At 47.0% G+C, this 25,845-nt stretch overlaps 1 protein-coding gene across 2 annotated transcripts in view; it reads left to right on the top strand.

Annotated features, from left to right (window-relative positions):
• Positions 1–25,845, top strand: part of LOC142585057 (uncharacterized) — a 210,338-nt gene that overhangs the window by 159,320 nt on the left and 25,173 nt on the right. For both annotated transcript variants that reach the window (XM_075695516.1, XM_075695515.1), the window contains exons 13-15: positions 19,938–20,006; positions 20,440–20,511; positions 25,669–25,740. In XM_075695516.1, coding sequence (XP_075551631.1) covers positions 19,938–20,006; positions 20,440–20,511; positions 25,669–25,740 — 213 coding nt within the window. The remainder of the gene's footprint in view (positions 1–19,937; positions 20,007–20,439; positions 20,512–25,668; positions 25,741–25,845) is intronic.

Raw genomic sequence — 25,845 nt, 5'->3', positions numbered from 1 at the left:
AGGAGAAACGAGCAGGAGGGAAGGCGGAGGAGGAGAGTGTCACTACTTTACGAATTTTAGGGGGTTTTACCACGCAACACCTGGCGCCCCAGCGCGGCAGTAGTTGTTCGTTCGCCTTCACCCCCTCTGCTCCGTCGAGGCGCGCACGTGGCGTGGCGTCGGAGCCAATGGGAATTTAGGCGCCGTTTCGCTGCTACAGACGCCGGCTTTTTCGCTCAATGAGCCATTTGATTCTCTCGCATCAAAAACCACCGAAGCCTAGTCGATTCGTAAATCAAAAGAAGTACGACAAATTAAATGACAGCTTAAACAATTTGAATAAGGAGGATAGGCACAAGAATACAAAACACGGAAATAAAGAAAGTAACGTGAACGCGTAAATTATTTATCGAATAAGAACAATTTAGCGCATGCTTCTATGAATTATTCGCCATAGGTCCTATTGAGCGCAGGCTTAAGTGTAACAGAACACTATAGATATGTGGAGACACAGAAATATATATACTGGATTTGCCTTAAGTGCTATTTGACAACAGTGTATTGTTAGGAGAACAAAAGCGAGTTCTATTCAATAAGTATGAGACTACAAGGTGATTTTCACCTTGCTGATGTAATTAGGCGCTCCTTCGTCTGGTAATTTATTGAAAGGTCCAGAATGCACAAGGCGTGGGTGTGTCCATTATTTAATCCAGCAATTTGTGACCATGTAACAGAAATGAATATAAATTTAAGTGAAATGGCAATAAAACTGTCAGTGTTTGTCATATATTTCTTCTAGAAAATATGCATAATGAATAGTTTCATTGTTGGCGTATAAGCATAGAGTAATTTGTAATTTTGGTTACTGAATATTTAAAAAAAAAGATGTGAAGCTCCTTTTCGAAGTGGTAATTAATCACATATTAGACGGGCCCCCGGTTCTGAAGCGATTGAGTCAGCTCGCAGTTTAAATATGAGAATCGTGGAATCCGCCTTTTCTAGAACGATAGTCGACGTAAAATATACATAAGCTTTACTCGTTGAATCTTTAATATAGTAAGAAAAGCACCCCATTGCCAGCTTATTTTGCGCCCACTTCAGGAAGAAGGCCTTCCCCAGCGATCTCCAATTACCTGTCTTTCCTGAGCTGACTTTATACATTTCCTGGATGTTTACTAATCACACCATACTGCAATACCCTCAGACGCACTCTATTATTTTTTTTTCTTCTACGCATGCCATCTGCACTATGGATCACATAGCCTGCCCAACTAAATTTCTTTCTCATGAGAGGAAGTTTTACCATCAGATAAACTGCAATTTTTTCTATTCAAATTCATGTAAAACGCAGACGTGTTCTTATTAGGCAACCGTTTCAATGGTGTGAATGAAAATTGTTTCATATATGAGAGAAATCAAAATTCTACTCACAGTACCAAGTTCGATTTTGATTTCTGAACACAAATGTTTTGTAAAAAAAATTCCGAACATCGGCGACTTTCAGGGCACTGAAGCGCAAAGTTTACAAACACGCAATTCCGATTTGAAACTAGATGTCGCAGTTCTGTGAACTCCACGTCTTAAGACGCCTAAAACGGACAGCCATGATACGTGTTTACCAGATGGGCCATTTGAACAAATGGGCGAGGAGTGAATTTCAACCCACACGGATTTTCATTTTCTGACCTATGAACACAATTTCTGACGTCTTTTCTACAAAAATATTTCAGAAAAAATAAACACAGAGCATCTATTAGGAGTGTCTGTACGGTTACAATATTCCCTGGAATGACCAAGGAATTCATACAGATCAATGCCACTAGGTAATACCCCGGTTTCGCAGTGAGAAATAACAGCTGGTAGTTATACAGAGGAAATTGAACCAGAAACATTGCCAATACATTTATGGAGACAAAGCGCAATAAAGCGCACGAAAATGTCGCTAATGCTAGAAGAAATATGGTAAAATCACTGTAGAGAGAAGTAGCCATCTTTCTGCGAAAATTCAGTTTACATAGTAGAGCTCGTATTATGTGACCATTGCTTTCATGGTTTGTACCTTTTTTCCTTCCTGATTGGTTTGAGTGAAGCCGCATCCCCTGCCGCTATCTCCGAGATCGGCCGTTCATACGGACAGATGAGACGGATAGAATCGGATGAAATCTTCGCGTATTACGGCCCTTTAGGTTCACCTGCAGTGGTCCAAATGCGAGCCGCGTATAGCGCGTGTGTTTTGCGCAGCCAGGCGAAAAGCGAATACCTGCCGATATGTACGAGCAACTCCGATCTGTAGCGCACACTGCTTGTGCCACGTCACAGTTGATCGGACGCATCCGCTGCATCCGTGGCTCTTGCTTTTCGCTGGGCTGCTCAAGAACCACGCGCTTCGCTGTTCGCGTTTGGGCGACTGCAGATGGTAAACATTTGCACGCTCAGCTCACTTTGATCGTCACCAAAAGCGACTCGACAGATGGAGTCGATGAAGCTTTTTTTTTTAATCTCGATAGCGCTTTTTTTATTAGTCATATCTTTTTCGTCGGTCAAAAGAAATGTAATTTCTTTTCCACTTTGAGTGCAAGCGTCCTTAAAATGTGCCGTCTGTTGTCGCAGGCAAGATGCTTTTTTGCATTGAAAATCAGGCGTGCAAACACAGACACGAGGAGGAGCAACACAAACACAGTTTTGCAATTGTGTTCTTGTATGAACTCCCCTGCTTTTCCATATGCCACCAAGTTACTCAAGCTTTAGTCGTTCTACACTTCCTTATGCAAATAGATCGTGAATGCGCTTCCCAAAATCAATTGCAATCGTTCTTTCGGGGTGCATTGTGGGTACTGCTGATGAACACTGCGCGCCTTGTGCGCGAGCAAAGGCGAGCGAGAATGTTTACGCACTTTGAGCTACGCGTTGGAAGAAAGTGCACTATGTACACATCAATATGCATGCTTGCGAGGACCAGCAGCTTTACTGCTGAGACGTTCAAAATTCTTCGCAGAGTTCGCACAATGAGTGACAAGTACGCCTTTATTTCTACGTTTTATATAGCCGCGCGTTTTGCTTGCTCAAAGCGGCCTAGACTACGAAGCAATTGGTTGTTTTCCTTGAGCCGTGTATTACCAGCTGTAAAAGACTTCTTTTGCAACTACGCCACTTCGAATTTCTCGCTCACGACATCCATAGATTTCTTTTACGTCATTAACATTGACATTAACATTAACATTAACATTGGAGCATTTTTTTACGCCATCGCGATCATATCTGGTCATCGCGATCTTTGCAGATTCCATCGTTAAGGAAAAATTATTAATTTATGTTCAACGGGTGCCTTGAGATTCTGAGAATCTTCGGTTAACACTGCAATGGCAGAGAGAAAAAAAACACATTGCCGATAGTAATGAGGGTGCAGTGTTTCAGTGGAAGAAATAGAACGAGAAACACAAGAATTTTATGTGATTTACGTAGAAAATTCAGATGTTTGCCGGATCAAAATTCTTGCTGCACGGTTGGTGAAAGCGCTTATTTCGCTAGACGCAGTCGCTAGATAAGGGCGGCCAGACAAAGCAGACGACAGGAAAGCCGTGCAGTGCAGTCGTCCAATCGACGATAACTGGGTGCTTTACCTAGACAAATTGTGTGCGCTAGCTAATCAGTACGTCCCGCTAATAACAGTAAAAAACGATAAATCAAACCCCTGGTTTACAAGATCCCTCCGGCAGCTTAGAAACGAAAAGAAACTTTTATACCGCACAGCAAGAAGACATAGCACGCCTTGCGCGTGGAAGGCATACAAAGATTTTAAGATCATTCTTATATGAATGCAGCACAAGAGAGCAGCAAGCAGCGTGTCTCAACCAGAGCAGCTCAGGCAATCTCGAGCTCGCGCCTCCCGCGCGACTGGCGATGTGGCTTCGGCGCCGGGCATTCCTCTTCACTACAATTGCCCCCCACAGGAAAAGGAGCCATCCTGGCGACTCATGGTGAACATAAAATCATGGGGTCGTAATACGGCTTCAGGCGTTGTACGTGGACGGTTTCACGACCACGACAGCGTTGGTCCGTAGGTGGCGTGACAGGCTCGACAATATAGCTCACAGGCGATGTCTGCTCTACAAGATGGTAGGGTCCTTGATATTTGGAGACAAGCTTGGATGAGAGGCCAGCAGGAACGGCGGGAACCCAAATCCACACAAGGGAGTCCGGAAGAAAGTGACAAAGCCGGTGATCATCGTCATGTCTAGATTTTTGTTTCCATTGGTCGACGGCTGTAAAGGAACGGGCGAGCTGACGGCGTTCCTCTGCGCGGCGGGCAGCTTCAGAGAGGGGCATATACATTCGGATGAGTCGGGTCTGTACGGAAGAATGGTGTCGAGGGTAGTCGAACGTTCGCGGCCATACAAGAGGAAGAATGGGGAGAAGTTTGTGATCGCCTGTGGTGCAGTGTTCTAGGCGAACGTGATGAATGGCAAAATTAGGTCCCAATCAGTGTGATCAGAGGCGACGTATTTGGAGAGCATGTCGCCAAGGGTGCAGTTAAATCTTTCCGTCAGACCATTAGTTTGAGGATGGTAGGCGGTGGTGGTGCGATGAACGATGCGACATTCAGCAAGGAGCGCACTTACGACTTCAGAGAGGAAGACACGTCCTCTATCACTTAAATGTTCGCGAGGTGCACCGTGACGGAGAATAGAGTTTTTCAGGAGGAAGGATGCTGTATCGCGAGAGGTGGCAGCAGGCATAGCGGCTGTTTCTGCGTATCGCGTCAAATGGTCGATGGCGACGACTATCCAGCGGTTCCCGGAAGCCGTGCTCGGAAGGGGTCCATACAGTCAATGACAATGTGATCGAAGGGCCTGGCAGGACACGGGATTGGTTGGTGTGGACTAGAGACATGCTGAGCAGGAACCTTGCGGCGTTGGCACCGAGTGCACGACCGAATGTACTTGCACACAAGGGTGTACATGCCACGCCAATAAAACCTGGAGCGGAGCCGGGTGTACGTCTTGAAGACACCCGCGTGTGCACACTGAGGGTCAGTGCGGAAGGCGGAACATATTTCACCACGAAGATGTCAAGGTATGACCAGCAACCACTTGCAGACGTCAGAGACGTAATTCCGGCGATAGAGAAGTCCATCCCGAATTTCGAAGTGAGATGCTTGAAGGCGCAAAGCTCGAGAAGGGGAAGGAACAGTCCACGGGTTTGAAAGGAAGCGGGTACGAGTACTAATCCAGGCATCCTTGCGTTGCTCCGAAGCCATGTTGCAGACTGCTGGGAATGAAAGTACTTGGTCAACGGCAGAAAGGCAGGCATCACTTTCGGTTGACACGGGCGAACGGGAAAGCGCGTCGACATGGGTGTGGCGGCGGCCATACCTGTAGACAACGCGCGCGCTGAAATCTTGCAACCGCAAAGCCCAGCGAGCTAATCGACCTGAGGGGTCCTTCAACGTGGACAGCCAACAAAGTGCATGGTAGTGTGTAATCACGTCGAAGGGGGGGCCATAGAGGTAGAGTCGAAATTTACCAAGTGCCCAGATTATGCCCAAACATTCCTTCTCCGTAATGCAATTCTTCTCGGCTTTGGTGAGGGTGCGGCTTGCGTATGCAACGACGTACTCGTCGAATCCGGATTTGAGCTGCGCGAGCACGACGCCGAGTCCAACACCGCTCGCGTCGGTGTGTACTTCGGTCGGAGCTGTCGGGTCGAAGTGAAGCAGTATGGGCGGCGAGGTCAGTAGACGACGCAACTCCTGGAAGGCATCGTCACAAGCGGACGGCCAGGCGTAGTCATCCAAGTCGCTCCGTAGAAGCTGATTCAAGGGAGCGGTGATGGACGCAAAATTCCGAATGAAGCGGCGAAAGTAAGAACACAGGCCAAGGAAGCTGCAAAGTTCTCTTACGGAGGCAGGTTTGGGAAAATCAGCAACTGCACAGAGCTTGGCGGCGTCAGGAAGAATACCGTATTTATTCCTGGGTATGCCGTGGGTATTCCTCTTCACTACATCACTTATTGTTGCAGAGTAGAATCTTCTAAACAAAAAAATTACCGACGATTACGTTACTTCCTAATGCGAAATTTGAGCGCAGCAAATAAGCTGTTTCACCTTTTCGATAGATTGAGGCAAAGAAATCGAGCAACACATGTATGCGCTATCACAGAATTTTTTTTTTATTTTTCACACGTATTCCTTTAACAAAGACTCCACTAACAGTTCTTGACAGTCATGAAGGAAGCTTTGTGGTCGGAGAAATAGACTGATATATGTTCGACTTGGTACACCAATGCTTGATTCTCAAAGACGAGATCTATACAAGTGCCTCGCGAGGTTGTCACAGCCGTGGGACGCGTTACGAGCGAGAGGAACGGGATGTTCTCCCGCATAAGTGTTAGGAAATTGCTGTTTGTCTTTATGTCAAGCCGCCACCGATCTGGCTCTCTGATTGCCACCGCACAGGGCGAACGGCAGCGGCAATTTCGGCTCGGGCGGTGCACATATACAGATCCGCCGCCACCGATCTGGCTCTCTGATTGCCACCGCACAGGGGTTGCATTGGAGGAGGAGCGAAGAAAGGAATTAAGTTCGAGCCGGCGCTTTGACATCCGGAGACTCGCAGGAAGAGGGGGGAGGGGGGCGGCGTGTACACCCAGCGGCAAACGATGGGGGCAGAAGCGCGCGCAGCAAGCGGACAACACGATAAAGGGAGGAGGGAAGAGATAGCAGCGACTGACTGATGCCGCTGACGCCGATAGTGAGTCAACCCCAGCTGCGGAGTTGGTTTCAGGGACAACGCCGCCGATGCCGACACAAACAATATGATACCCTCGCTTCCGCAGCGCTAAGAACCAGGTCTAGCCGTGGGAAGGTGGTCACGTATTCGTCGACGTGCCGGGGCCTACGTGAAATAACCGGCGCGTCGGCAACTGAAGAGCACCCTATCCGCCACACAAGAACAGGGGGGGGGGGGGACCTTTTCCTCCTCTTTCTGCATGGCGGCGACGGTGTTCTATGCAGTCACGTTATCTTGACTCTCTAGCGGCGTCAGCGGCATCCAGCGGTATCAGTCGGTCGCTGCTAGCGCTGGGGGGATGAAAGGGGGGCGGAGCTGGTTACGAGGCCGACGACAGCGCCGACGACGACGCGAAACCCAGGAACGGACGCCAAAGAGCTGCGCTCTAAAATATTTTTCTAGTAATTTACCTTCCCTTCTGAAATGTAACTCTAAGAAGTTCTGGAAACTTGTATCCCCCGAGCACGATCCGCAACAGATATGCTTGCTAGACGACGATCATGTTCCACTTTCAGACAGTCATTGCACCTCGGCATTTAACACATTCTTTTTATCTTTTTTTCACCCAGTAAGACCCTTTTGACGTTTCATACGTACCCGATCTTGACTTCCCTTATATGGAACCGATCGAAATAACTGCCGAGAGCATCATACCTATAATTAATAATCTTAAGTTATCCACTTCAGTCGGCATTGACAATATTAACTCTAAAATTCTTAAAAACACTGTCTCCGTTTCTGATAACATTTTATACCACCTTTTCAGGCAATCTTTAGCGACAGGTCAACTTCCTTCCGATCGGAAAATTGGTAAAATAGTGGCTGTGTTTAAAGCCGGTGATAAACATACTCCCGAAAGCTACCGTCCAAATTCCTTAACTTGCATCGGCTGCAAACTTCTTGAACACATAATCGCTTCTCATGTTTACCGACACTTAAAATCTAACAATTTCTTTTTTAACAACGAACACGGATTCAGGAAAGGTTTCTCTTGCGAAACCCAGCTATAGAATTAAATACAGAACTACATTGCAACATGAACAATAACCTCCAGACTAACTGTATTATTTTTTATTTCTCAGAAGCCTTTGATCGTGTCGCCCGCCCCCCCCCCCCCCCCATGCCGTCTGATTTCTAAGTTATCTGCCCTTAGATTAGACTCGCTGACCTTATCTTGGCTCCGCAACTTCCTTTCACTCCGCCAGCAGTTCACGGACTAACTCACTTTTCAATCCTCCCTTTCTCACATAACTTTGGGCGTACCACAGGGGTGCGTCCTCGGCCACCTATTGTTCTTAATCTACATAAACGACTTGCCAGAAAACATTTCTTCCTGCATGCGAATCTTCGCTGACGATTGCATCAAATATCGTCCAATAACCTGTGGCGACGACCACTTAACGCTGCAAAACGACCTTTACCGCATTGATAACTGGTGTAAAAAGTGGCTCATGTCGCTTAACACAGAAAGATGCAAAATAATCGCCTTCACACGCAAGCAAAACATTTCTAACTACTGCTACACCATTAACAATTACCAACTGTCACAGGCATCATCTTATAAGTATCTTGGTATTCATTTCACACCAAGCCTCTCTTGGTCTCACCATATTACCGCCATATGCCCAAAAGCTTCAAATCTTTAGGATATTTACGTCGAAATTTGCATAACTGTCCCACTCACGTTTGTAACTAGCTTATCGCACCTTCGTTCGCCCACAGCTTGAATTTGCCGCCTCTGTCTGCTCCCCCTGCCACAATTATTTAATTAACATGCTTGAAGCGGTTCTGAATAGGGCCGCCCGTTTCATTTCACGCACTTATGACAACCATAACAGCATAACGCAAATTAAGCTCAGTCTTTCACTTGCACCCCTTAGTGCTCGTCGCGACATTGCCCTCTGATGCCTTTTCCACAAATACGAATATACAGCAACAGACCATTCCTACTTCACATTGATGCTCCTTCCATTACATCGCGTTGGTTGCATAATCACTTAAGTTTCACGCGATTATATGGGTCAACTCACGCCTTCAACTCATGTGCTCTTCCTCGCGCCATAAGTTTGTGAAATGGTCTTCCAGAAAACATCGCATCCGAACCAGACCACGATAGTTTCCGTCAACTTCTGCACTCTTTCTTTTCGCAATAATAACTTACTAGTTTTTTCCAATTTTGTTTTACTTCTTTTGCAATGTTCCGTATCCCACCCGTGTATTAATTTATTTATTATTTTTACAGCTTTAAGACCACAAACATCCGTCATTTCTTGTATCACTGCGCGTGTTTTTCTGTTTTTCTTTTTCAGTATCCCACTTTGCGCCCGACTGCATTTTTCGTATTGATAAGTGTTTGATAAATGATAATGTTGATGATGTTGATAAATATGGCGCATTCATTGCAAGAAGTGCAGAACATTACATGCCAGAAAGACAGCTGACCAGGTGCTCATGCCACTGGATTAAAAATTGTATCTCGCTCACGTCATATGGTGAATGATCACAGCACTCGGTGCAAAATTCTCATCGGAAGCGTCAAGAGATAGAGAGAGAAAGGAAGCATAGACATGCAGGCAGGTTAACCAGACGCAGTTGCGGTTGCCTACCCCGCACGGGTGCAAGAATAGGGGCGGGGGATAATATAGAAAGAGAGCGGAAAGGTAGAGAGGGAAACTGGTCCGGCACTCGGGACATCACTTGCCTCGCGGCACTGTATAGCGCAGGCAGACGCAGATCGTGTGTGTGAGCGTCTCATCACAGCTACATGTGTCACTTTGATCTATCTAAATGGAGCTTTGACGTGTAGCCCATAACAAGCTCGCACTGCGGAACGATTTGGAAAAATAAATAGTTACATTTTAGTTTTAACGCAGCTATAATGGTCGAAAAGCGTGAACATTACCGAACCGTTTAACGTAAACTGTCCATGCAGTACAATTATACTCTGCTACCCGAGTGAAATCTCATAAAGTTATTCCTTTAGTCGCGCAGCGTAGCTTGCAGTTACGCATGTTTCTATACTAAGCAGTTTGTGCGCTAAAATAGAGACACCTCGCTTATAAACATTACGCTGCATATCGTGTTATATGAATCCGGAAACTCAGGCGCTCTTGGGTATAGCTGTGATGGGACCCAATTCTGGTGCCATGTAATTAGAACATCGCTTCTTTTAGTGCACGGCATCGCTGTTGTTTTATTTTTTGCTGGAGTCGTAAAACAATATGTATGACTTCACGTGAGGGGCTAAAAAAGCCGACATCGTATGTATGCTGCAGCATAATTATTGGTTATTTAGATGACCGTGCCAGTGAATAATTCTTGAGGGATTAAAGTACTCGCGATAGCGTTTGTGATTTCGAATTCACTCGACGGAAGCGCGAAGCTACGAAGGAAGCAGGTGTAAGAAAGACAACGTCTACCCACCTTTCGATGAACTGATTTGTCCGTTCCGTTTAAGGTAACTGCCCTGGTAATGGCGGTTGCGCATTGGGTGACGTCTTCAGTGTACAAGGATTGCGTAGGGTGATCACCAAACGCCAGTTAACCTCTCTTCTTCTTCGTTATCGCTTATGGCGCCTCATAATTTTGTCTACACCTTCAAAATTCACCGACCAGGCCAGCTGCATTCTTTAAGTAGGCTAACCCTGCTGCTTTATGCGGGAAATTTCCAGTCACTGTGTCAACGAACGTGGCGAAACGTGGGAACTACACTGTGCTCAGCAATTACGCACTGCCTGCGAGACTGTTCAGGGGTCATTTCATTAGTGTTCCAGTAGCGAGAACCTCGCAACATATAATGAGAACTGAACTTTGAACGATGGATTTCAAATTGACGCCCCCCCCCTCCCCCTTCGCATGGCCCGCTCCATTTCCCGTTTCCTTCATTTCAAGAGAAACGGCGAGGGACGTGGCCATAAATACTAACTAGGGGGTTTGACTAACGGCAAACACGCAAGTGAGCTTTGCGTCACCCTTATTCAATGGTTTGAACTGACCACAACTTTCCCTTCCCTGCCGCTTGCTACCGATGCATAATATTTTCTTCGCAGAGAAATCTGCCTGGTGTCACAAACCATTAGGCAATAAATGAATGAATGAATAAATTAATTAATTTAGAGTCCGTGCCTTCCTTTCATTCAGAGCTTTATTTATTTTAGAAATAGACCCGTCGACATGCACAGGCATAATTAAATGCAATATTTTCGGCATCATACACTGCGTCAGGGACACAGACAAAAAGGCCTCAAACAGTGATTGCAAAGCTGATGAGTGATTGAAAAGGGATTGCTGGACTTTCAAAAAGTATAATGATATAAATTATTCAACAAGCAACTGGGTGAAGGTAGTTAAAATATAATATTGAAATAGCAACACTATATACGAAAGCAGTTTCAGCACTCTGACAAGTGTTCTAGAAGGGTCCCTTCCATTTGTTTTGGGAATACAGAACGAGAATCGAGGACTACATACAATCAACCGGTCATTGTATGCAGCTATGAAAGAGATACTAAAGTTATATATATTTTTTTCACATTAGCCTAAAATCTCGTGCACCACATTACCCAGAAATGTGCATTCTGCTTGCCATCGTAAAACTTTTTCCGCTGCTTCTTTTGCAAATGTCCTCCTCAGTGCCTTCGATACAGGTACAAACCTGAACCTAAATGAGAAAACCATCTTGGAGTACACCCGCACCTACAAAAAACAAAGAAAGGACCCTTGATGCATGGCGTGCCCAACTGCAACACCACCGCCGCGCGCACTACACTACTGAAGCGGGTCCCTATTGGTCGCTTTCCGGTATCCCACCGTGAAACCAATGGAATAGCTCAGCATCAATCGAATCCGGAAAACAATGCCTTGTTCCCGCGACGTGGCTTGACCGAAGCAACCACTCACGTTTTGTGCTAAAAATTGGTGACAAAACTGACCCCACCTAATTCAGTGACTAAGCGGCTATCGACAGAAACTGCCGCTAGAGCTCACGGCTTCTCTTTACCGACTGCTCACAGCGCTGGCTCCGAGCTGATACCAATCAGATACGCCACTCTTGATTTCTCTACGCCACGGCACTCGATTGTCACAGGCATGCGCAGGCATATAAAAAGTGAGGGAGAAATTGTGTGAAGCGATAGGGAGAAGAAGATGCCGAGCTACAGCCTTTGCATGCTGTTCCGGATAAGCAAGATCAGGTATAAAAACGATAGATCACATCGTTAAACTTTCACGTATACTCAAATACACGCATCGAGCAAAGCGGGCGACTATCGTGCCAAGTGTTTTACTAAACGAAGTCGACGCCAAAGTGCGATCATTCTTCAAAATTTGAGTAAGAACAGTGAAGCTATGAGCGCAAAATATTTTTGTGGCTCATCCAAATATTCTGGACCCTGTATGTTAGCCAGAATATTGAATAAAACCACCTTTTTGGCTCATGTGTGGGTATCAGGAGCCGAACTTTCATGGTGAGCTTTCTCCTTTTCTGTATAATATCAGCAAATGTTTTTCATGCAGTAATAATTGATACTCCATAAAGGTTACATGAATACTTAGGGCTAACTTTGGATAAGCAAGACGGTCAGTTTTCAGTCGTACTGTATTTGAGGAACATGAACAGCCTGTCTTGGGCCATCAAAGAAACTCAAAATTAAAAAGCAGGAAATGTAACTGCGAGTGTGTTGTGAATGCGTCGAGATGTGCGTACAGGAGCATGGCGCGGCAAACAGCAATACATATAATATCTATGGCAATTCAATTCTGTGGAATTCAAGCTATCTACTTGATCCAAATAATGTAATAATTCCTCAAACACCCCTGTCCGGGTACTACATGAGAGGTGGGCTTCAGTTCGATACAGAAAAATTTCTTCTACAGCGGCCTTGAAATGGTGCACGGTTTGATCGGCGAGCTCAATCCAGTCCCTGGCCGTCTGAATGAAGGAAGACTTCAGGTACCAAGAAGTAAGTGCGGGCGGCAGATAGTCTTGTTACGATGGATGCGCAATGGCGCAGTGGCGATGTACAGCTAAAATTGCAGGTTAAGAGCAGAAGAACTTGAAATATAAGAAACTTAGAAGTCTTGTGTCTCATTTCCAAGTGGTGAGTCTGTGAGGACATGCTACGGTAGTATAAATACTTGTTATAAATAAATATAAGTGCAGGGCTTTGAATAGACTCGAGGGACCCATACTGGCCAGAAATATATTATATTCGGTCGCACTTTTGTTGAATATGCTAGTAGATTTACAGAAACTGGTGCGAGTATCGAGGAGCGACGCAAGTAAATCAAAAACACAGTTAGCTTCCTTGCTCATTTTAGTACGAAATCACAACTAGTCTACCAACTTGCACTTTGCCTCTGTCTTGATGAAGCTTCCTTATGCAGGCGCACGCAAAACGAAAATAATGGGTGACCCACGGTCGAATCGAAGCTCGGCCGCCGAGCACAGCCTCCCGGTGATGTGACCATTATGCCAAGATCCCATGCATACTTCTCTCGTTCCAAAGCTAGCCAGCTCCTTGATACGCCCATGCCACTTCCTCCTCTTCTTTCTTTGTGACAGCTTGCGCGTGACGTCATGAAACTCAACCGCGCTCGCTATAAAATATGCGCGCGTGCTGTGCCGCTTCGTAACTGCTCCCTTACGCTTCGCTTTGTGCGCAACTACGCCCACAGGAAATTCGGTTAGCCTTGTTCGAACTCAACACTCGATCGGCGCCCGGCCCAGACCGGGTTACCAACAAGACTCTCCGCAACCTAGACGACGAGTCAATCTCCCGACTCGCGGCCTACGTCAATGAGCGCTGGCGAGGGGGTTCCCTTGCCGAAGCGTGGAAACGGGCCCGCGTTATCATGATTCCTAAACCTGGCAAGCAAGTTACGCTCGATAATCTAAGACCGATTTCGCTTACGTCTTGCGTCGGCAAAGTCATGGAACACGCAGTTCTCAACCGCGTGACCGACTTTCTCGAAGATCATGACACGTTCCCGCACACCATGCTAGGATTCCGCCGCAACCTCTCAGCACAGGACGTATTGCTTCAGCTTAAACACCAGATCGTTGACGACACTACCAGCTCCACTAAGGCAATTCTAGACCTAGATATTAAAAAGGCGTTTGACAATGTTAAGCACGAAGCGATCTTAAAAACAATTAGAACATTAGGACTAGGCCAAAGAATGTATAATTACGTTAGAGATTTCCTCACAGGTAGGCGGGCATGCGTCGTCGTCGGCGACGAGGAATCACCGGAATTTGAGACGGGTCCGTGCGGCACGCCGCAAGGGTCCGTCATATCACCATTACTATATAATTTAGTTCTACTCGGTCTACCCGAGAAATTAACAGAAGTAGAAGGATTACATCACAGTCTCTACGCGGATGACATCACCATCTGGGTTCCCGGAGGAGGATGTGACGGTCACGTCGAGCGAACGCTGCAGGCAGGAGTAGATGCGGTTCAGAATTACTTGCGTGGAACGGGCCTCGAGTGCTCGGCAACCAAGTCCGAGCTCTTACTCTACAAACCCACAAGGAGAGGTCGTAAAACCCTGCGCGAAGAGGAACGGGAATATTCTAAAATACGCATTACATTGGCAGATGGTACTCCCGTACCGCACGTAGAGAAAATTAGAATCCTAGGGTTACACCTGCAGGCAAATGGCCATAACGGAGAGACGGTGCGAATACTTCGTCGTTCGGTAGATGACACGATCCGACTCTTGCGTCGCATCACGAATAGGCGCAATGGTATGCGTGAAGAGTGCGCGATCCGTCTCGTGCAGGCGTACGCGATAAGCCGCATAACGTATGTTGCCCCCTACCTGAGGTGGATCGGGTCCGAAAAAAACAAAGTCGAATGCATGATCCGAAAGGCTTTCAAGAGGGCGGTCGGCGTTCCACTCAACGCGAGCACCGACAAGTTTCTAGAGCTCGGAGTTCACACCTCCCTCAACGAGTTAATCGAGGCGCACGACATTGCGCAATACGAACGATTATCAAGGACAAAGGCAGGTCGATGCATCCTCGAGTCGCTCAGCATCGCGTACCACACTCAGCATGGAGAAAAGACGGCGGTTCCCGCCTCTGTTCGCGACCGCCTGATCATCCCGCCGCTTCCCAAAAACGTGCACCCGACGCACCACGCCGGGAGGCGCAACAAACGAGCAAGCGACCTTCAGAAGAAGTTTGGTAACAGCAACGAGGCGCTGTACGTAGACGCGGCGCGATATGGAGGAGGGAGAAGCGCACACGCGATAGCGGTTGTAGACTGCTCGGGTAGGTGCCTCGCGAGCGCCACGGTGACCACGGGACACACGGAGGCGGCCGAAGAAGCCGCGATAGCCCTAGCACTCGTCGCGGTGCCGAACGCTGCGATCGTGATCAGCGACTCGCAGGCGGCAATCCGCGGCTTCGCGCTTGGTCGTGTCTCGCGGGAAGCGGCCCGCATACTCCAAATTTCTGACGACGGCGACTCGCACTCGCAACCCCAAAATTCTACGGTCTTCCTCCTCTGGACCCCGGCACACACCGATGTTCCGCTCGCGGGAAACGAGGCGGCCCACGCCACGGCTCGAGGTCTCACACGCCGAGCCGCCGCTGATTATGAGGCCGCCTCCGCCCCCGAGAGCGGGGCATCGGATCTGCCGGATCGGGACACTACAACAGAAACACAGCAACAAGAAACACACTGGGCGTGGGGCGATCGCCTAACCACGTTCAGAGACCTCACCCAACACTACAGACTCGAAAGACGCACATTCCCGCCACCGCACGATAAATTGAACAGGAACGAGGCCGTAACATTACGCTTGCTCCAGACACACACCTACCCTAGCCCCGCTATCTTACACCACTGCTATCCGAGTTTTTATCGAACAGACGCGTGTAAAACATGCGGACACAGAGCAACGCTGCGACACATGCTCAGGGAGTGTGCCGGCAACAACGGTAATCAAAGCAGCTCCGTTGGCGACGCGTCCAGAATCACGGCTGTTGCCAGAGTAGGAGAAGGCTCGAGCTCCGTTCTTCCCGACGCCGCCCCGGATGCGGGAGCCGCTGGGGACCTTCTCTGTAGGCGTCGCCGCCGCTGGGAGGCGGCTATCAGAAGTTCAGAGCTGGCAGACCAGCTCTGGGCCGTCCGGCAAGCCAAAGATGCCGCTCGAGTCCAAGAACTTCGAGCCGTCACCTGAGGCCACCACATCAAGAACTGCCGGACTATTCTTTACTAAAGTTTCTTCTTCTCCTTCTTCTATCAGGATAAACAAGAAAAACAGATAAACAAGATACCTGATCCGTGCCGACTGGCGCGCGGCTACGAGTAATGTTTTCGTCGAAGCTGCGCTGTCTTCCCAGCGCCTCGTTTGCCGGCAGAGTTGGAAAAGATATGCGATGCCCCAACTAAAGATAATCGTGCTCTGATAACAGCAGCTGACTTGTGAATTTCTTTCCACCGTTAGTCGAACGCGTCCTGGGCAGCGGCGCATAATCTAACGCCGGGGCGCTGCTGCATACGACGCGGATGGCATCTCTGGCCGTGCTTTCGCGCGTTATTCGACGGTTTTAGTTGGGCGTCCGGAGTAGCTCTGCGTATACGCAGGAAACCCGCGGAAGCGACAGAGCGCATGCCCAGTACGCAGGAGCACGCACGTTCTATTGCGTGCGCCCGCAGCTTTTCAGAAGCTGCGCTGTGCATGCGTAGCGTACGCTACGGGCTCTGGTGCTTTTGCGGGACGTTCTCGCGTGTGCCCGCGTATCCACGAGAGCGCATTTTTCCACATGGCTCCGGCTGAAGATATTACTCCGGCTTGTGGTTTGACTTCGTGGCGCCTGATATCGGCTACACAGTTTCAGAAGCCGACGTACGGCCGCGCTGAGTAGCACGCTTCCGGCATCATAAATCAATGCAGGTCATCAATCATCTTCTCAACTTTCGCATCCGGCCAACTACTGCCGTTTCGTCCTCGCGCGCTTCGCTATGTACGCACGACCTCGTGGACGCCCAACTGAAGCTGCATATTATTAGCACTTGTAAGGAACACGCAGGAGACATGAGCACGCCGTCAAAGCCGATGCAAACTAGCGCCGCGACACACTATGCAAATCACTACCGCACAGGCACATCAACTATATAAATCGGCCTTGAGAGCGGCTATACGAAGTGACAAGCAAGCACCAGAACGTGATTCCGCGGTAAATCTTAAATTCCTAGGCGCGATAGAGCAAGCTACGCCGTTCAGTTGCAAGCACAGAAAGAGTGGCGACGGCTGAACGTCACAAAAGCACTCGCATGAGGTCTAGAATATTAGCCTGTAGCAAGTAAGCGAGCCATATAAAAAAGTAGGCGCACGGGCAGGCGGTGGATCAGTGTAGACGAAAAGCTTTCTGACGCAACAAAGAATTAAAGTCTACTTATTCAGACCTACTTACCGCGCAATCGTTTGACGGGAGCCGGACAATCCACAATGCTGCACGGTTGGACTTTGCAGCAGCGAAAAACGCAGCAAATGACGAAACCCGGGACGAAGCCGCCGCTGTCCGCACTTCGAAAACCGCCACAGAAACCATGTCTGCGTGCGCCTGGCCGTGTTCTTCCGCGTGGTGGCGTCGTCGCGCAAGTTCCGAGCAAAAAGTTAGTCCGATTGAAGTTTTAATGCTGCATTAGCGAAACGTATATAGGATGGGCTTCCTGGCAATCGCAGACAATAACGGCACTCACCACTTCAGTCACGCTAAACATAACCGCTTATCATACCCTGAAATAGGATCCCATTGTTAAATGGGTTCGGAGCCGTTGAAGCCCGTTACAGGACGCGGCAGGTACGGCGTTCGTGCAGCTGTGGTTCCGTAGGATGTTCCTGTAATTTTAGCTTTTTTTTAACAGTGTATGTCACTTCACCAAGCCCGATGAGTGGTTCAGGACTCCTTTAACTCCTGCGCCTTTCTTATCGAGTGAGATGCAATAAGTATCACGCTGTTACCCTCCTGCGAAGGGAGTTTGATGGAAGTTTTGGCGAAGGCAGCTCGGCGATCTCCTTTTACGGCTAATGGAAGCAACTTCAGTTCCATACAGCTTGGGACACAGCTGAAAAAAAAAAAGCTTCCTGCAGTAAACTGCCCTTTCCACTTGATTACAACAATTTGGGTAGTATAATAGAGCGATATAAACACTACTCGATCACAGTTTTTGCTCGCAGCTGCCCTAAACTCTCGACCCCCTCCCCCTTTATTGTTCACATAGGCGCCATCTCTTTTTCTTGTTGACTGTGAAGTTGACCGCATGTGCGTCGTGTTGCGCCCCGCCTTGCTTGGCAGCTGGGCATGACTTCGCCGGTTGAAAGGTATTTCCGGGAATCTGTAGCAAGGATGGCTTGCGAGATCTCCTAGCACAAAATGTTGCCGTTAGGGCACTCGATTACAGCAAGAACAGGAAAAGTCAGTAGCCTTGTCATGCCTTACGCCAAAACATGGGTAAGCGCACAGTTGTCAGCGCAGCTGCCGGCATCGCTATGTTTGACGAGTGCACTGTGCTTTTAGAAATTTAGTCAGTTTCTTGCACAAAGGTTTTTTCAACAGTTCTTTTTTAATTAAAACAACATCACGCAATAATAGATTTAGGTACCAGTACAAGCGACATTTTTGTGCTCGCACAACCAAAGAGCGCCTAATACGCCTCGAATAGTTTCTATTAAAACTCGTTAGTGGCCGTGTAATATGACCCCAGCTCCACTGAGGACAAAATCCTGTAGGAAGTATCGCAGTCCCTTGTCTTAAGAGAGTGCACGGGTGCCCGTGCGCCACGGATGCAAATTGACTTGATAAACAGAAACTATACTGTTGGTGACGCAAGTATGTGCGATTATTTCACAGGCAAACAGGCAAGACGTGCAGTGTTTAGCATACAGATACATTTGCAAAGCGTACTCTGGTTTGCTGCATCTGTGGAGAAAAGTGTCCTTAGACGTACGCCTGCCGCTGCTCAAAGACTTCTCTGAACACGTTTACTTGTATGCAGTTCAATGATTATTGGTATGAAATAGCGTCTCTCTGACATCGGATAGATGTGAAATAGTTTAGCGTTATTTTTGGCACCGAAGCTCACGAGACAAGCCAGGCCCAAATTGGACTCGTTGGCGCTCGTCATTTTGGCGCTAGTCATGGTCGGGGGGGGGGGGGGGGGAGGCGGTCGCCATAGCGCAAGGGCCAGGGTACCGATATAGCAGATGGTGTTTTGGCAGGCGACCAGGCAGTGAGAACCAAGTGCAAGCAATGTCTGCTTTAACAAATCCGCTTAAAATGAATTATTCTAGATATCGGACACGCGAAACTCACTGTCCAATACTTATGTAATCTTCGTTATGCATTGGACGTTGGACATACCGAACGTGGAGTTGCCGCTGCTAACAGAAGAACCGCCTTTCCCGCCAGTTTATGACGCACTTCTGCGCTACGTTCTCTGCGCCAGTATAATATGTGCCCCAAATTTCTGAAAGCGGCCTGGAACAGGTCTGTAACTGCAATCTCGCGAATTGAGAACGCCATTATTAGTGATCCTGAGGAGCACTTAGAGGCAGAGGCACAAATTACTCCCTAATAGGCGTAGTTTGGTTTTCGATAAATATAATTATCTCCTGGCTTTCTTTCTGTCATGCACATCACTAATCCGTATATGACAGACACCCCACGAAAGCTCATTCGAAGGCGATTTCTGGTATCCCGAGTTGGCCTGATGTATCGAATTATTTGAGCACATAAGCCTGTTCATTATAACCAGGTTCTACAATAAGCAATTATAAAACATTACTAGAAAGAAAATGGCCTATAAGACTACCATGAGCTGTGGTCAAATGTCCTCGGAACAAATGTCCTCAAATATTCAAATGTCCTCGGAACCTACGTGGCACGGTACTGGAATTTCACTAGAATGTTCGTGTTGTTCTCTAGCATGTGTACATGCAAGTGGTTTTCAATACCGCATTTTGTTCGTGAGACACGATTTCTTCCTCTGCTTCCCACACAACTACAGCAGGCTACGCGGCCGCACCGTCGAGGTGGCACTTTTGGGAACCAGTCTCCCATGTCCACCCATTCCTCACCTCGTCCCGTAACATATCTTTCATATTTTATTGTGCGGAGAATTAAGAACCGTGTTGTTTATTCCTTGCGCATAGGAACCTGGCTTACAACAAGCTGGCTGACCTGACCGGGGCCTTCACTGCATTAGGAAGCCTTCGAACGCTGTAAGTCATTTAACACGGGCACAATTTACCGTCACTTTCAAAAGCCGTCTCATGGTACACAGTACGTAAAAGTGTAAAACGCGATCAAGACGAGGTGACGTTGTCATCCCAGCATGTTGTCCTCTTTACTTTTTTTATGTAATAGTGCGGCCACCCTGCGTATGGATCGGAACATTAGAAATTAACCATTACAGTGAAGCACATATACCGTGACATCCTGTGCGCAGAACGGAGTTGATGAAAATTGTACAAAGGAAAAGAAACTTACATTTCGTAAAAATAACAATGAAATTTACTAACAAAAATTATTTTTTTTTGCAGTTCGGAACTGCGCATTTCTAATGCCTATTGTAGTATCAAAACTTACCATTTCCTTGAAAACAATAAACCACTTCTATTACTTTATAATTGACGTTTAGATTGCTTCTCGCAGGGACCTGGAAGGCAACAAGATCGACGCCATGGCTGACGATATGTTTTGGCCCCTCACCAACATCGAATCGCTGTGAGAATTTAACCTATCTTCATTACTTTTGTTGGAATAAGCGTAGCTCTTGTCACGTGCATGTGTGCGCTGAGGTGAAGCCCGCGTACAGGGCTGCACACTCGTAGCCTAAGCACCTTCATTAGTATTTCCATCATCCTCACTCCGATATATTTTCTACAAAAAAAAAAAACATGCCTACATGACACCTCGCGTAACTGTATGGTATTTGAAGCATAACTTGAAGCCTTTAATCCTACCCTATAGAAACTACGAACACTTGGATACTGATGGTCTGACAGGGCATCAAAGTCTATGTAACCTATATATAACGCTGTCCGGAAGTAGGCTACACCAAGAACTGCTACTTTCAGTGGTGCCGAGCTTACGAGAGACGCAGGGACTGCACGACAAATTAAACGCAGAGAATGCTGATGGAGCTTTTAAACGTAACCTTAGTCGTCACGTGTGTTTTTCAATGCTCTGTAAGGGGGGCGGATGTGTACCTGCAATTATGACTGTGTTCACAAAGCAGGGAATAATCTTCGAAACATGACCAGTATTGCATGTTCTGCGTTTTCCTTTTTTTGTGTGTGTGTGTGTGCTCATGTATAACCGCGAAATTAAAGGCATTCCAAACTCGTTTCATGTTTGTCTCCGTGCTTCCCTTGTCATCCTGGCAGCGCGTTTCAACCAATAAACTCACTGAGGTCGTCCCACCGCCACGACTTAGTATAGCTATCATGGAAAAAAAAAAGCTTCCCGCAGAAACTTTTCCCTAGGAGTTGCCAGGTAGTGCGTAAGCATTCTTTTCAGTGGCTCGCCTTGTGCGCATACGTCTCCTGCGTATCCGAGCGCGTCTGCTCCTATGATGGCGACGTTTTCCTTCATTTCTGTATTGTTACCTTAGCAATAATTTTCCAATTATTCCCAATTATTTTATTATGTATTTAATTGAGGTAAATAATCTCAAGTAAATTATTGTCACTTATTCTTAATCAGACCTATATGGTATCCTCATTAGTCTTAATAAATCGTGATTAGCCTTAAGTAATTTATTGGTATTCAAACGAAATTAGGTTTAATTAATCTTCAGGTCCTTTAATTAGTCTTCATTAGTTTTGGTTAACTCAACACTAATTTTGGTTATGCTAATAAATTTAACCAAAATAACTTTATTTAGCCTCACTAGTCTTAATTACCCTAATGTAATGCTCATTACGCTTGAGCAATACCATCGTAATAAATCACCATTGCGCTTCCTTGCCCTTCGTTAGGTTTAAGGAGTACAATATAGGCTAAATAATTTTACCGAAATTAATCTTATCAATCTTTTATTAACCTTAGGTACGCATTCAACCTATTCATTACTCAGCATACGGGATGTCCCAACTATCATGCACCAAGATCTAAAAGTATGCAAATGCTACGTAGCTAGACAGAACAAAGGTAATGTTGTTTGCTGTCGCTTGGAGATATTCAGTGTATTTTTGTTAATTCCGCCAGAAACATCATTAGTATTAATTAATTCTACAACTTCCAAATATTAAATTTGATTAAAGGTGTCAATGAGAAAATGCACACAAAATTGCCGCGCGACTGGCCGCTCGAGGCATTTTGGAATCATAAGCTTTCGAGTCTGAAAGACATACGTCTGCAGCAATACCGTCAATTTAGTAGTTTGTAGCTCCTGTATAGAAGAGTGGTGTTCTCACATCATATTTGATACACAGAAAAAGATCTGAAACACTATCGAATGTTCGTACTTAATTGTATGGGACACAAGAAGGTTTATTACAAACTCAAATTTTATTCTTGCACTGGCAGCAGCCAGCTTATCAAACACACATCTTGTCGCGCTTGAGCTGTCGCAGTCGACGACAAACTGAGGCAATTAAGACGTGGAGTGCGGGAACATAGAATGAAAGAGAGAGCGGACATGAACAGCGCTGCCTGCCTGCTTACCTGTACGCGTGCTTTTCAAATAATATAGGTCTCAAAATGCATCACTAGCAAGTTCATCTTATCACTTTCTTGGGCTTTGGATTTCTTCTACGTGGCTTTTTAATGACGCACCGTCAAATCCTTGTGTGGTACCTTAAACACAGCATCGGTATGTGATGCACTTGAAGCGCGTTTCAAAACCTTGTGAAAAGTGGCGTCGATGTGAGCTTATAACCACCACCGTTCGCTTAATATAGGCGGCAGACGTGTTCGCTTGGCGTATACCGGCAGTTTTCAGCCGCTGCGCAAATATCTTGACTGGCCTAGCGGATTAGCGGCTATGGCGGTGCGCTGCTAAGCACGAAGTCGCGGGCTCAAACACCGGGCCGCAGTGGCTACATTTCGGCGGGTGCAAAATGCAAGCACGACTGTGCATCGTGCATTGTGTGCGCGTTAGGGAACCGCAAGTAGTCAGAACTAATCCGTAATCCGTCAATGCCTGGTAATCAGATCGTAGTTTCGGTACGGAATACCTGATAGTCATTATATATATTATAATCCGCCGACCTCTTACTTCCCGTCAAGGGGCGACCGAGCTTTGCAAATGCATGTGGGCACCTGCGGCGACCGAGCGCCGTTTTGCATCGCAGTTGACGCTCAAGGAACGTTGCGCAACGGCCTTGCTTACTAAGAACTGAATGGGACTAATGTAATGTGTGGGTCCTCTGAAACTACTTCATCGGCGGTAAACGGTTTACCGAGTCTAAGCAGGAGTACGTTCACCGAGGTCAGTAAATCACATGGATCAAGAAAAAAAAATTTGCAGAACGATGACTACGCGTTAGACTGCATACGGCAGGCAATACCAAGTCCTGGCTGGGAGCTTACCACTGTCGGCGAAAAGTGTACTGCACTACACGTTGTTAGTTGATGTTAGTGGACGTTTAGTTCTAAGGCATATATACAAAGTGTACAATCATTGCCTTCGACCGTTGCTACCAGATCGCTCAAAAACTTGGAGGCTGGCAAAGACGCTCGAGAATAAGTTAATTACCGCAACGAGCGCGAAATGTTAAGGGCAACATTAAGAGACATGAATGAGCGGTGTGGATCAGAGAGCAAACGGGGATAGCCGATATTCTTGTTACCCGCCGTGGTTGCTCAGTGTCTATGGTGTTGGGCTGCTGAGCACGAGGTCGCGGGATCGAATCCCGCCCACGGCGGCCGCATTTCGATGGGGGCGAAATGCGAAAACACCCGTGTACTTAAATTTAGGTGCACGTTAAAGAACCCCAGGTGGTCGAAATTTCCGGAGTGCACCACTACGGCGTGCCTCATAATCAGAAACTGGTTTGGGCACGTAAAACTCCATAATTTAAAAAAAAATAATATTCTTGTTGACATTTTAGAGAAATGAATTGAGCTTGGCAGGCCATTCAATGCGAAGGGCAGATAACCGGTGGATCATTAGAATAGCAGATTGAGTGCCAAGGGAAGGCAATCGCAGTAGAGGACGGCAGAAAATTAAGCGCGGTGATGAAGGTAGGAAATTTGCAGGTGTAAGTTGGAATCGGTCATCACAAGACAGGGGTAATTGGAGACCGCTTGGAGCCTTCATCCTGCACTGGATATAAGAATAAGCTGATGAAGATGATGATGATACAGTTTCACGGAGTGCGCCCTTGTTGCAAACTTTCTAATCAGTTCCTATAAATTTTGTCACTGTGATGCTTTGCTCATGCGTGGTCCTTCTTCACCTGTATTGCGCCATTTTAGCCAATAATGTCTGTATACTGCCTAACTTAGTGAACGAGGACACGTGTACGAAGATTTTCTTTGGAGCATGAAAATATTCAAGTGAAGCTTGTATTGGCTTACAATTTGCTTACGTTGGCTTACAATCTAGTTGCTCCCAGAGCAGAGCAGCTGCAGGAAAGGACGGTTTCATGAGTGGACAGCTGCGCCGGCGCTGGAAGGGGAGTCATTAGCGAAAATTTCAGCTGCATGGGCGCGTGCTCACGCCACGCGTACAACCAATCAGAGTCGTACCGCTTCCGCCGGGGAGGGAAAGGGCAGGAAAGGCTTTTGTGTGCGCTGCGCCACTTTCGTTTCTGATCAATTTATTCTCGGAAAACGGATGGGACAGTCACACGCGTTGTGCGTTCCCCTGAGGAACTGGCCGCCTTCGACTAGTGGCAGCGAGAACTCGCCCGTGAAAGGGTTCGCGGTCACCGCGCCAGTCCAGCCGTTAGAGCCGCCCGAGCCAAGGCTATCCGACAGCAGCGAGAACAAGATCCTGAGCTGAGGGAGCGGGATGCCGAAACAATCCGGCACCGTTACCCGCGGGCTACTTAAGCGTGACGAAAGCCAAGCGCACGCAGGACAAGTTTCGCTTCCTCCCATGTTCCGGTAGGGGAAGCGCTGGTCATTTTTTAAGTTCTTCAGTGACGAAAACTGTATTTTTAGTCCTCGACTTGCATAGTGAAAGCGCCGGATACTGCTTGCCACAGAAAACGAAATGGGTAATCAAATAATCAGCCAAAAAGGACTAATTAATTTCCATTTATTTACTTTGCGGCAGATATTGTCATTTACGAATTGTAGCTGGTGAAATTGTGAGGCACTCCTACTTGAAATGGATTCTAAGGATTGCACGTGTTCGCGATATGCGCCGTGAAAGTTGCGGTAAATATGCATGCTGTTACACTTACTTTTTCTTGAGACACCATCATTTCATGAATTGAAGCACAAAAGTGTTTGGAACGCCTAGTTATATTGTCACACACTTTCTGAATGACTTTCTCGAAGCCGCAATCGTTCTGAAAATTCATTCCAAGTGGAAACGCCTTGGGAGCTCACCAGCTACAGTTCATAAATTGCGGTTTGAGCCGTAAGGTAAATAATTGAATAGTAAATTACAAATCTTTTTGTTGGTTAGTCGGTTAGGAATTTTCATTGCTCGTGCGAGTAATATCTGCTCTTTCAGTGATTCAGCTCAGGGACTAGACTTACGCTATCTTCCACAGGCAACATAAAAAAAAGAAAATGTGTGGTCTAAAAAGCAAAACAGGCTATAATGACGACAGCTGCGAACATAATAGCGGGGCCCAAAAGTTCGCTTGAACGAATTGTTTCCGTTTTCCGTGTACATGACGTCTACACGAATGCTGCGGGCATGTTCATCAAAGTTTTCCAATAAATACACTTTTATCTATCTGTCTTTATGTCCCACAGGAACCTGAGAAACAACGTGTTTCGAACATGCTCCCCAGCTCTCTTCACTCCACTTCGCAACATCACTCACATGTAAGTGTACTCTCCTTTTCTATTAGTTAGCTGCGCAAAGACCTCGCATGTTTCTTACAATTCGTACAATAGCGAGCTTCCACCATACGGCTATGTAATAGAAAC

This window comes from Dermacentor variabilis, chromosome 6, assembly GCF_050947875.1.
Source record: "Dermacentor variabilis isolate Ectoservices chromosome 6, ASM5094787v1, whole genome shotgun sequence".
Taxonomy (NCBI): domain Eukaryota; kingdom Metazoa; phylum Arthropoda; class Arachnida; order Ixodida; family Ixodidae; genus Dermacentor; species Dermacentor variabilis.
Note: the sequence above shows the minus strand (reverse complement) of the source record. Positions and strands in the feature narration are given on the sequence as shown.